The sequence below is a fragment of the Panthera tigris genome, chromosome A2 (genome assembly GCF_018350195.1).
Source record: "Panthera tigris isolate Pti1 chromosome A2, P.tigris_Pti1_mat1.1, whole genome shotgun sequence".
Lineage (NCBI taxonomy): Eukaryota > Metazoa > Chordata > Mammalia > Carnivora > Felidae > Panthera > Panthera tigris.
Window position 1 is genome coordinate 133,506,460 of NC_056661.1, and position 12,591 is coordinate 133,519,050.

A 12,591-nucleotide genomic window follows, 5' to 3' on the forward strand; every position below is an offset into this window, starting at 1 on the left:
TCAACCCACCATGGTGGAGGTGTTCAAGAAAAAATTGATAGTAAATGTATGAATGAATCCTCCCTCCTTTTTTAAGCACTATGCGAAATACAACAAGCCTTCTTTTAACTTCGGTTTTGGAGTTACGTTTTCATAAATACCTATCATTTTACAAATGAATCTATAATCTAAACTGTCCCATTAAGACAATGTTAATTTCTTCTGCTTTTTGGCCTCCTGGCCCTGCTGCCTGAAAAATGAGTCAATTATTTGTGGTAACTATTGCAAATGTCTTACTAATCCCACTGGAAATGTAAATGTGATCAGAGGAAAGAAAGGAAAGAAACCCTAATGCCAGATTTTCAGCCACTGCTTAAGCTCACTCTAGCACTATGGGAATGACTTTCTTCTTCAGGAACATCTTAAAATCTGGGATTATTTTAAGGAAAACAAAATTTTACAAAATGTTATTTAGCTGTAAACTCAATTCTTTTCCATTTCCTGGTAAATGGTATTACGAATTTTCTTAAGGATTAATGTCTTCTATTCACTTTAATAAACAGTTTCGGACAAGTACTCTAGAAGAGCCCCAACTCTCAGTCATCTGCTTCAGTGAAAAGAGGAAGTAGAGAAGCAAAATGTCTAAGTCATCATTTTGGATTGAACTAAACATGAACAAAATTGGGACAGAAAAGAAAGAAAAGAAGGGGCAAGCTGGACCACCTCTGGGAGAGGAGGGGCACCATGGCAGGCTTGAGACAACCACGGTATTACAACACTGCCATTCTTACGGGCTAGTAGCAGTAAGTAAACTCAGCATTTAACTTAGAAATACTGAGTTTGGGCTCCAAAATATTTTTCCTATTCTGATCCTGCTCTTTGTGTATAATTTTTATTGTTTCAAAAACTTTTTTTCCCCATCAGAATTCTTCAAATCCAGTTCACACATCAGGATTTGATACATGTGGCAAGTTCCAAATGCTGTGTATTTCAGCAATACTTGACTGCCTTCCTACTATGCCTTAGGCACAGAGCAAGCCTCAGGCACCCCAAATCTGAGACACATTATTTTGCTTTTGGCAAATTTTCACTGAGTACCTTCCTCCCCCAAACAAGTACCTAAGTCCACCAGACTTTTAACCCTTTATACCCCTTTAACCTTTAATCCTTCCCTCTGAAAGCTTTTGAGTAGTCAGCAGTCTGGGTCTTCTACTGCAGTGTGACTTTCCCGCAGGGGTTTGTTTACATGTTTCCTACAAGATAGTTGTGGATGTGACTGCATCTCAGAGATAACTGAAATCTTTCAAGACTTGATTCAGAAGAAAATTAAGCGTTTTAATTTAGAAGGAAAAAGAGATACCTCCTCTCTGCTCTGAGGGAGCAAACCCCTAGGGGCAGTGAGCTCACCAAACCAACTCCATTTCCTCACCTTGCCTCCAACAGGCTCACACATTCTGTGGGCGCCGGGATAGATGCATAGCTGATGCGCTTGCTGGATCCTCTAGCACTTGTGGGATTGCCTGGCAATCAGGAGTGTCATAACTGTGTGTTAGAGACCACGTATAAGAGTTTGACGGGAATTTAATTCTCAGTAACTCTGTGAAGCAGCAACGACTCCTCCCATTTCACAAGGAGGTAGCTGAGGTCCCGAGCACACATGGTAAATGGTAGAGCAGGGAGAAGATAGATCTTGTGCTTCTATACCGGCGCTCCTAACCACCTAGCTGTCTCCCAGCAGTAAGTGCACCACCCCTGAACAACCTGCCAGCTCTTAAGGATCACAGTTCTAGGCATCAAGCGATGAGACCCGGGGAGCCCTCCGGCCCCTCTGGGGCAGGAATACGGGTCCTGGTGCCCGGAGCACGCTTCTCCCGCCTGTGCAGGGCCGGAATGTGCCTGTTGGGATGGCGCCGGGCCGGGGACAGACGGGGACCTGGCCAGAAAGTGGCGGCGGGAGTCGCGAGGCGGGAACCACCTCTCCGGCTGCGTCCGGTTCCCGCCCCTCGGGCCCCGCCGCAGGGCGGGGCTCGGGTCGGGTCCGGGCCGGGAGCGGTAGCCGGCAGCTGGAAGCGGCCGCCGCCCGGGCCGCGCCGGGAGAGGCGAGGCGAGGCAGGGCGGGGCGGGGCGCGACGGGAAGGGGAGGCCGCGCCGGGCGGGCTGCAGCCGCCGCGCACCGAGCGCCACGATGGGGCTGGAGACCGAGAAAGCAGACGTCCAGCTCTTCATGGACGACGACTCCTACAGCCGCCACAGCGGCGTCGACTACGCTGACCCGGATAAGTTCACGGACTCGGGCTCCGACCGGGATCCCCACCGGCTCAACTCGAACCTCAAGGTGAAAAACAGGGGCGGGCCGTAACCTGGGCCGCGCCACGGCCTGGGGGCGCTGGTGCTCCCCCTTTACCCTAGCCCGGATCGCACCCTCCACCCTCGCCACTGGGTCAGCCCTGCGGGGTCCGGGACCCAGAATCCACATGCCTCGGGGTCGCCTGTGTAACCAGGAATTCTTAGCCAAATTCCTGTGCGCCCAACTTGACCCTGAGAAGATAGGGCAGGCCAGCCCGCTTCTCGCACCCGAGCACCCCTGGTTCCCCGGGGGGGCCGCAGGTTGGTGACAGTTCGGGATCCCTGTGTCTTGCCTCTGCAGGTGGGCTTCGAGGATGTGATTGCAGAGCCGGTGTCTACGCACTCCTTTGACAAAGTGTGGATCTGCAGCCATGCCCTCTTTGAAATCAGCAAATACGTGATATACAAGTTCCTGACATTGTTCCTGGCTATCCCCCTGGCCTTCGCTGCAGGAATTCTCTTTGCCACCCTCAGCTGTCTGCACATCTGGTGAGAAAGGGCACACAGGGGTGGACCAACTTTCTGAAAGTAGGAATGTTCTTTGCCACCTGCCCCCTGCACTCCCCTTCTCCCAGGCCAGCTTGCAAGAAGGTTCATCAGTTCACCCACACAGTAGCAACAACTGGGAGATCTGGTAGGGCGTATGCTTTCTTTAGAATCACAGGTTGGTTGGGTTAGGAGTTTAAACAGAAGTAATGTTCCTCTGTCCTCGGGTGTGATTTTCCTTCCGATGTTAATAAGGCCCAGCTGACTGGAGGTGGAGACCTGGAGGCCATGCTTCCTGCCACAAGTTGTTCTCTTATAGGGCTGAGTTAGGACTTGTGCCAGTGGTTCTGGGCTAGGCTCTTATTTCTTTCATCACCTTTTATTCAGTCACCACCTGTGCTTGGGGTAAAACAAAAGTGATCTCTGAGCAGAATGCCAGTGACAGTATAACTGAACAGGGATATCAGACCTGGCTAAGCAGTGCTATGGAGGGCTGCTCCAATCCTGCCACTAGCAAATGGCAAGGATGAGACCAGAGGAGATGCCATGTGTGTGCAATTGTGAGGGGCCCTCAGCACAAATGAATGAAAACTCAAGCTGCATAGGATAATGAGAAGTCCTCCAAATTACTTTTCTGCCTATGAGACATGGGGAGTGGCATCAACTTCAAGGGAAAGTAAGTATAGAAACCTGCTGGGCATTTGTAGGATGTTTTGAGTAACTTTATTCACACTCAAAATGTATCATAAAACTTTGAAGAATATTTTAACCGTTAAAATTTTTTTGAAGGAAACTTTTATATTTACCAAGAAGTTGTGTTGTTATTATATTAAAAGATATTCACTTTATCCTGAGAGAAAGAACATTCTGATCGCCCTAGAGTATTGCCACAGTTGTCAAGCTTGTGCTTTAGGGCAGTCCTGGTGACATGTATAATCCTAAAATGCCTTGGTGTCTTTCTTAATCACTTCATATGGTATTGCCACACCCTAACACTTGTTGTCTCCATTGTTAAAAGTTAAGAAATTATTCTCAATTCCCTTTTACCTTGTAAATCAATATCCTTTAGTCACTTAGCTAGCTAGTTAGCTCAACCAAATAAATTTACTAAATGCTTGTTTTACCTTGTAAATCAATATCCTTTAGTCACTTAGCTAGCTAGTTAGCTCAACCAAATAAATTTACTAAATGCTTGGTTTGTGTTGGGCACTGGGCCCAGGATGAGTAAGACAGATGTAGTATCTGCCCTCAATTTACTCCTAGCATATCAGGGCAACTGGCTAAGTATAGAAGTAGATGCTGAAGAAAGCTCTGGTAAATCTGTTGAGGAAGGGGGAGGCACTAGGAAGTATATGTAGAGAGAAAGGAGTCTAAAAAGAGGGGTTTTTCTTAAGTTTATTTTATTATTCATTTTGAGAGAAAGAGAGAGAGTTTGTGCAAGCAGGGGAGACGCAGAGGGAGAAGGAGAGAGAGAATCCCAAGCAGGCTCCTTGCTGTGAGCAGGGAGCCCAAAGTAGGCTTGGACCCATAAACCATGAGATCATAACCTGAGCCAAAATCAAGAGTCAGACACTCAACCAGCTGAGCCACCCAGGTGCGTCTAAAAGTCTTTTAAAGGGTAAATAAAAATTCACCAAATAAGTAAAGGACAAAAAACAACTATTTAATTTGATCACTAAAGATTGACAACAACTAAAATATATTGAGAGTGCCACAAGACGGGAAGAGGATGAAAATCTTTGCCTTTATACATAAGCAGATTCACAAAGACCAGATGTATAGTTAGCTCATATTCTGACATTAGCATATGGATTTTTAAAAAGAGGCCTCAGCCAGCACATAAAACTCTGGATTCCTAATGAACTGAAGCCAGTCATCTAACCTCTTTCAAAAATGTGACACACTGAGTAACCACATAGCATATTGTGAAATGTTGGCTATGAAGCTATTTGGAAGTATAGAGTGCCATATTTATAATCAACAGAGCTGGGCTTTCCTAAAGCACTTGCTGAGGAATTGAAAACAAAATGGTTTTCATTTACTAAATGGTGGAAAGCTATAAGTAAAGCTACAATTACCCAACGATGCTTCTCTTCACCTGGCTCTCCTGAAAATGGAAGGTGTTTTTTGTATGTGGTGCTTCCAATGATGAATCATCAAATCATTTCTTTTTCAGTCACATAAAATGTATTATTTAACCTCAGCTCGTTTTTCAAATTATTCATGTGGAACATTAATATTTAGCCATCACCCATTCATCATCAGGCAGCTGTGATTGCAAGTAGAGGAGTAACCTCAAACAAAAATGGTTAAAAGTTAGTTTATAAAACTAACTTGATAAAATAGATTTATCATTAATAGATTACATTCCCATGACATGATAAGACCAGACCAAGGAGAGGTCTTACAGAACAAATCTATTTGAGTAAGCCTTTCTTCTGTTTCACTTCCTTTTCTTTCTTTTTTCTTTTGGCAGGGAATAGGGGTTATTATAAAGAGATTGGTGGCCAAAGCGATGAAAGTATGCAGCAATAGATATTCAAACCACATCACTTCCTCACCGTGGATCTGACTTTAGATTCTTTAAACAAACAAATAACAACAAGAAAAACACCTGGAGCTCAATCTGGTGATACCGGATCCTAGGTCAGAAGTACAGGTCATTAGGGACCAGTGGATTATATTGATACCATACCACATTCAGATTGAGATAGCCACCTTTAAGCAACAGTAGATTATTGGTCATAAGGGGATCATATCAAAGAAATGTGCCTGGAGCTCCCTTACCCCTTGTTTTTGTTGGGATGCAATTCAGATAGATTGTCCAACTTATAGAAATATAGTGGTAGCACTTTCACTTTTAGAAGAAGTATTTAATATAGCAAATTGCTAATGACAATGCAATCTGCATGATACTATAGTTAATACAAAGCTAAATAAAAGTCTGTGTCCTAAAGGCTTTGTTATTCAATGGAGAAATGTATAATCTTATAAATTATAAGATTTCTTTACGAAGTGTTTGGATCATTGGATCATCTGACCCACAGTGAGAGAACAACAACTTAAAGAAAATTAAAATGAAATTAAAATAAATTTAAATAAAATAGATTTAAATAAAATTAAATTAAAATGAGTTCACCACATCCTATCAACTTAAGTCTCAAATGTGAGCAACTGTACTTTGCTGAACTAGAAAGTCCACTTTGTCCACTTAATTCCCTTTTAGGACATGGAGATCTAAGAAGTTATGGGGAAAGAAAATGTCTTAGCCTAAGGAAGAGTGGAAAGTATATTGTACTCTCAGTGAAGTAGATTTGGTTAGGAAACTTTCTGATTTAAAGTTTAGTCTTAGAGTGCATCAATTTGAGATTGTTTTAATTGTTTTCACTATATATTCTGATTTCAGATTGTTCTATTTATACATGGTGGCATCATATATACATTATAATAGTAGCATCATAAAGACATCCCAAGGGTATATAATAAATGTTAATCCCTATAGCCAATCATAAGAGCTCCTGTTCATACTTTAATTTGTAGTGATATGCCCAGGGCCACAAATCAAGTGAGAAACATAATGGGATAAGAAGTCAAAAGTTGTCATCATTCTGGTTTCCATTCAACTGTCCCATCGAAACACCCAGTAATTAATTTTCTTTAAAAATTTCTTTAAGTCTTTAGCACTTAGAACAAAACACGAGATAAATATAAGTGTATAGACAGTCAGTATGAATAATTCAGTATTCTAAAAATATCTCAATCAGACATTTGCCTGGTCTTCCTTTCACTTTTGACTAAGCACAACAGACCTTTATTTAAGTCACATTTTAATAGCAAATCAAGAAAATCAACCTTACTTCCTTGTGCCCATCCAGATAATAATAAAAATTCCATTGAGGCTCCCAGCAATTCCTGAGTATTCAAAGATACTTTTGTGCTCAAATAGCACTACTACAACAGAGAGCATTATTCAGAGGATTACATAGAAAATTAATCAGCATGAAGAATATGCACGTTTGCAGTTATCTTAAGAAAAGACATAGAAGAAATAATTTCAGGATAGTCTAGGTTGTTTGTTTTGTTTTGTCTAAGAGTTTTGACAGGGTTCTGTCAAAGTATTTGCAGGGTTCTTTTAACTCTACCACACAGCTCTTTGTAATGACTATGAAAAATTAGTAATATTAAGTGTGACAGAATGCTAAATTCACTTCAGCTCAAACGTTTAATAAAGGTCAAGGATGTCCTCACTTAAGGAGCTCTGATTCTAGTAGGAAAGACAGAAATATAGCCATCTACTTATGATACCCTTTGGTAAATTTGAGGATTAAGAAATTTTATTTTAGTACTTTAGAAGCACAAAAAAGGAGTCTCCAACCCAGCCTGGATGAAGGGGTAGGGAAGTGGAATGAGGAAACAGGAAGGGCTACCAGGAAATAGAACCTCAGGGAAAAATGAAGAATTAAGCAGGTTAATGTTTAGGGGCAGCGATCAGGTAGATATATTTACCGTTTTATTTATTTTTTGTTTTACTGATTCAGACAGCATGCCACCAATAGAAAGAGTACTGGTATTTGTCATCTACATGCCTGTTTATTTTTTTAAGCAACATATGTCTGTGCATCCTATCACTATGTGGGTCACTGTTCATTTACCTGTTTCAAATGTTCGACCAAATTTAGGTAAATTAGGCCATTATTGTATCTTTCCAAGCATGTGCAAGAGTCAGTGGCCTTATTTGGTAACATCAATAATCCTTACACAAATCTTTTCCTCCATTCCAGGATTATAATGCCTTTTGTAAAGACCTGCCTAATGGTCCTACCTTCAGTGCAGACAATATGGAAGAGCATAACAGATGTTGTCATTGCCCCATTGTGCACAAGTGTAGGACGCAGCTTCTCTTCTATCAGCTTGCAACTAAGCCACGACTGAACACTTAGACCCCAGGTCTAGAGATTTGGATACTGTAATACTTCTGTGTTGTTATAATGTAAAAGCACTACTGTTCTGTTCATTTCCCAATTGTTCTAATCGAGCAAATTTTTAAGATAAGCAACCACTTTTAGAAATGTTTATTGGCAGATCTTTTCAAATAATCCTTTTCTAATTAATAGCCAAGGATTTCATAACAAACTTTATAGCCCGAATTAAACAGTAGGTTGGCAACACTTAATGTTAAAGGCAGACGGTTTTTGCTTTAGTAAAAAAGTATACATTTCATAATGATGAATTTATAAAGATCAAGGGACACTTCTTAAACACTATAATAGTTTTGTCACAACTCCTCATAAAAAATATGCAATTTCTTATTTTTTTACTCTGAGAGTAATACTTTTAAAATTACCTTTGCAGAAAAAATCATGGCAATACTTACGGGAAAAATATGTACAGAAAAAAAAAAAGGTCCTAGGAATTACAATAACAAAAGCATGCAGTGGTAATAGATATCAAATATAATAAAACAAATAAATGTGAAAATAGATTCATGAACATCTGTTCCTTTAAATAAGATATTGTTAACCTGCAGGTCTATTTAATAAGATGTTGCATTTTACTGTATATTTTGTACTTACTGTAAATGTTGCTCTAATCAGATTGCTTTCAAGTACTTTTATTATATTATCTTATTGAACTAATATATAGAATGATTAAATGTATCTTTCCTGGGGAACTTCATTGGTGAGATTGCACTGTCTTGATTATGTAAGCATAAATATCTTCTTTGGGAATAGAATATGAAAGAGTGATATATAAGATTTTTCTTTTTAAATTTTCCAACCAAAATCCTGAAGACTTTTCTGACTTAGGTTTTTCTGGCTGTGACCTTAAAAATAATCCAGATCTAAATGGTATTTCATCTAGGAGATGCTTTCTCTCTTGTAGTTAGAAATTAAACCTGTATTCTGCATTCCTGTTAATATCTCATTTTACCTTCAAGTAATACTGGTGCTATTTATAACACTCAACATAAAGACTATTTTTGACACTTAAGTACTATTTCAACTACAGTGATTCATGGAGAAAGACTTATGGGAAAGTTGTCAATTTGTTGGGCCCATGCTATTGAGTTCCATATATATAAGTTAAAGAGTAACAGATACAGATTTTGAAGATGTTATCTGATATGGATTTTGTTAGTATAAAATTATTCTTATCATTTTTGAACTGTAAAGTCCTATTCAATGTTATGAGTCACTATTCTTTTAAAAATCTCATTATCCAAAATGATAGGCATGTACAAAAGATGTTTATGATATAAGTGGTTACTATAATTTACATATCATAAAAGTCTATAAATGCTCAAATTTCAGAATTATTATCAGAACCTGAATTAACATTCCTCTGAACATCTTCATAGATAATAAATCTTCATTCAGTGAATATTAATTTTACTTTTCCAAATTACTAGGACTAGTGAATATAAAGGATGACTGAACTGGAATACTATTGGGGCCAAAGTAAACAAATGATTAAATTGTAAAATTCCTATCCTTTTGAAGATAGCTACAAAAGAGACTTCAAAATTAGAAAAGATTCTCATGATCATTACCTTAAAACATTACCACTCTTTTGACTATATAGATTTTATTATGTTAGTTAAAAAGGTCAGTCTCATGACTACAGTTATACTATAAACAATACAACTATGTATTTGAAGTGGTTTTTTTTTTAATATTTGGATCTGTTGATTGGCTAAAAGTATTTGATTAATAAAATATGTATTTAAATAAATCATAAGCTTAAATAAATCATATCTTTCCAAATAGCTATCGACAAGTTTTAAAGCCAAAATATATACACATAGTCATATAACAAAACCTATTAACTTTTAACAAGTGAGATATATGACTTCCTTATTTCTGAATAGCATTGATTACTGTCAAAATGAATTTTTACTGAGACTTGCCATTAGCTATTTTATTTCATAGACTGAAATTCTGTACCAAGTGATCCAGGTTTCATGTGCAAACATGTTAGTTCTTTTCTTCAGGGGTGGGGCAAGTAGGCAATGAGTCTCTATAATAAACTTTCTAAAAACCCATAATGTGTTCATTGTTTTTATTATACTAAATACAAAATTGATCAATAAAGAACCTTTTTAAACCTTGTTAAAACCCCATAATAGAAAAAAAATATGAGTTATTGCTTATTCAGGAATGTGTTTGTGAAAAATTATGGGATTGGTAATTTGTTTTCTCAGCACTTAAACTGGTTCCCTATAAATTTTTCTATCATTTGATGAACAGTATACACAATGAATTGTTCACAAACCCATCATACTTCATCTTCCTCATGAAATGAAAGTCTCTTGCTAATCCTAAATAAACTGATAGTTCTGTTTTCAATTTTTTAAATAAGAAAGTAAAACAACATAAATCACATGTACTTGGATACTGGTGCCATGAAGCCAGACTAGAGTCCAAAATTATTTTTGGAAAGTGAGTATGTGAAGAGTAGCTGCTGATATTGGCATGGATTTTCCCATCAGTTAATCTGGAAAAATGACCAGCTTCTAATAATAAAGCAGGTGTTTGGCTTTTTAAAATGCTTTTTATAGTTTTGAAAAATTTTCCTCTTTTCAATAGTCATCCACATCCCATTGATTTATTTAGATGCCTTTCTTGGGAAGCTGTTACAGTGCAGTGAAAAGGGCCCTGCCTTCCAGGTTAGGCATCTGGATTCCAGTCTCAGCACTGCCATTACTGAGGTGTGTCACCTCCTGCAAAAGGTTTCACCTCGGGCTCTCAGTTTTCTTATCTTTAATGAAAGAATTGAACAAAAGGATGTTTCAGGAACTTCCTATCTCATTGCTTTCTGTGACATCAGTAGGATAAAGCCTTGGCGCTATATACAATGAATCTAGCTGTTCAGGAATTTTTTTTTAATTAAAAATTTTCTGTCAGAGGGCTGATGTGCTATAAATACAATAACAAATACATTCACTTTTCACTCTTCAGTTGACTGTGAAGATGAGTGTGTGGCTTTGATTATCTATGACAAGGATTCCTAGATTTTTAACAATTCTGAGGATTATTGTTACATTTTCTCTGAAAATAATGTGTTACTCTATTTTTTTTAGTTAATTAAAGTGTATTGTATTTGAAGATGTTTCTGCCAAAATCACTGCTATTGCCTTCTTCATCTTTTGCCTGGCTAGTTGCCACAGCTGCCTAATGGGCCTCACCTCCAGCCTTCAATATTATCTTCTCTAATCCATCTTCCCCTTCAAAAAATAGTGATCTTATCAAGACTCCCATGACATTCTCCTGTGTTAAACTATCAATTGTATGTGGTTGCCCTTAGACTAAAATCCAAACTCTTGAGCTATTTAGACAAGGCCTTCACTACCAACCCATTGCTGTCTACTGTAGCCCTTACTGAAGTGCCATACTGCTCTTAAGTGCCCAACTCTCTCTTCTGTCCCCATGCCCACATCACTCCTCTCCTCATGGCCTGTCCCATTCCCGCTTCTAAAACTCCTCGACATCGAGTGCCTCTTCTGTGTCTTCAGATAAAATCTTATGCAAACCCCTATTGTTACTTCCCACATGGTAAAACTAACCCTGTTAATCCCCTCTAGACTGCTAGATAGGTCGTTGAGAAGCAAAAACATGACTTCCTCTTTGTTTCCTGGGATTATGAAATGGTGCCCAGCACATAGTGAGCTCAATCAATATTTTCTGAATGAATAACTATGTGAATAAATAGTTGAAAAAAACTTGGAATGACTGCAGAGCTGGAATGGGGATCACATTTCAATTTCATAATTTTCTTTATAAAGAAAGAACCAAATTTTCTTTATTTGCAAGAGAGGTTTGAAATGCACTGATTCTAACAAGATTTCCTTTCTCACCATTTTCTCATTCATGAATCATCAAGGTGGGAAAACAAAAATGTATGTAAAACAGATATATTTCATCCTTGTCTTTACTTGTGATGCTGGTCTTTACTCTTAATTCTCTTATCTAAAATGTATTTTCATTTCTGAAGTGTAGGAAATACTAGCACTTAAAAACTCATTTGGAAACATGCTTCCTGGTATTCTAATATATTGCTATTTCCTTTACTATCCTATTTCCCATTTTGAAATGTATAATGCTAAAAGATAGTTTTATGGAGTTTTACATTTTAGAAAACCCAGTCCCATATGTTGTCTCATTTGAATCCCAGGACAAATTAAACAGCATGGCAGAGAAATCATATACATAATGGCTCAGTTTTTTTAGCTTGCAGCTTTGTCATTTTAGAATGTTTATTTGAGATAACATGAGCTTAAAGGATTTTTACAAGGCTACACATTAAGAAACTAAAAAAAAAAAAAAAATGTAGGTACTGCTACAGTGAAAAATTACCACCACAATGCAACTTATCATAAACCAGGATTTGGTATATTTCCTTCCTTCAAGGTATATATGTGGGGAGGACAAGGGAAAGAATTATAGGAGAAAAAATCAGAGGATAAAGATATACTAGATATTCAGGCAATAATTTGTAGGAATCAGAATAATTTGGGCTTCCACAATTTAATCATCACAATCTCCTTTCCTATTCACCCCCAAACAGCAAATGAGCAAAAGAAGGCACTCTTTGTTGTATTTTACAACATTTTTGTACCCACTCCTCAGCCTTTTTCTTTGGACTATATCTGAACTGTCACCAATAGAATATTACACTTTGATGCTTGCTTAAGTAAAAAGTACCCTTGGGTAGGGTAACATTTACATCCATAAACAGTCATCTATTACTTTAATGTGAATAAGAAGGGCATATTGAAAACTA

At 38.2% G+C, this 12,591-nt stretch overlaps 1 protein-coding gene across 1 annotated transcript; it reads left to right on the plus strand.

Moving 5' to 3' along the window:
- Window positions 1-2,071: 2,071 nt before the first annotated feature.
- CAV2 (caveolin 2) lies at window positions 2,072-9,853 on the plus strand. Its single transcript, XM_007089157.2, has 3 exons — window positions 2,072-2,314; window positions 2,627-2,814; window positions 7,593-9,853. Exons 1-3 carry the CDS (start codon window positions 2,165-2,167, stop codon window positions 7,741-7,743), a joined length of 489 nt encoding a protein of 162 aa, XP_007089219.1. The 5' UTR covers window positions 2,072-2,164; the 3' UTR covers window positions 7,744-9,853.
- Window positions 9,854-12,591: the final 2,738 nt, after the last annotated feature.

Excerpts from the sequence above, each read along its gene's own strand:
- CAV2 (XM_007089157.2), top strand. The coding sequence starts at position 2,165 with ATGGGGCTGGAGACCGAGAAAGCAGACGTCCAGCTCTTCATGGACGAC. Across the intron at positions 2,315-2,626 it reads GGCTCAACTCGAACCTCAAG|GTGGGCTTCGAGGATGTGAT; the intron begins GTGAAAAACAGG and ends TTGCCTCTGCAG. Across the intron at positions 2,815-7,592 it reads CTCAGCTGTCTGCACATCTG|GATTATAATGCCTTTTGTAA; the intron begins GTGAGAAAGGGC and ends CCTCCATTCCAG.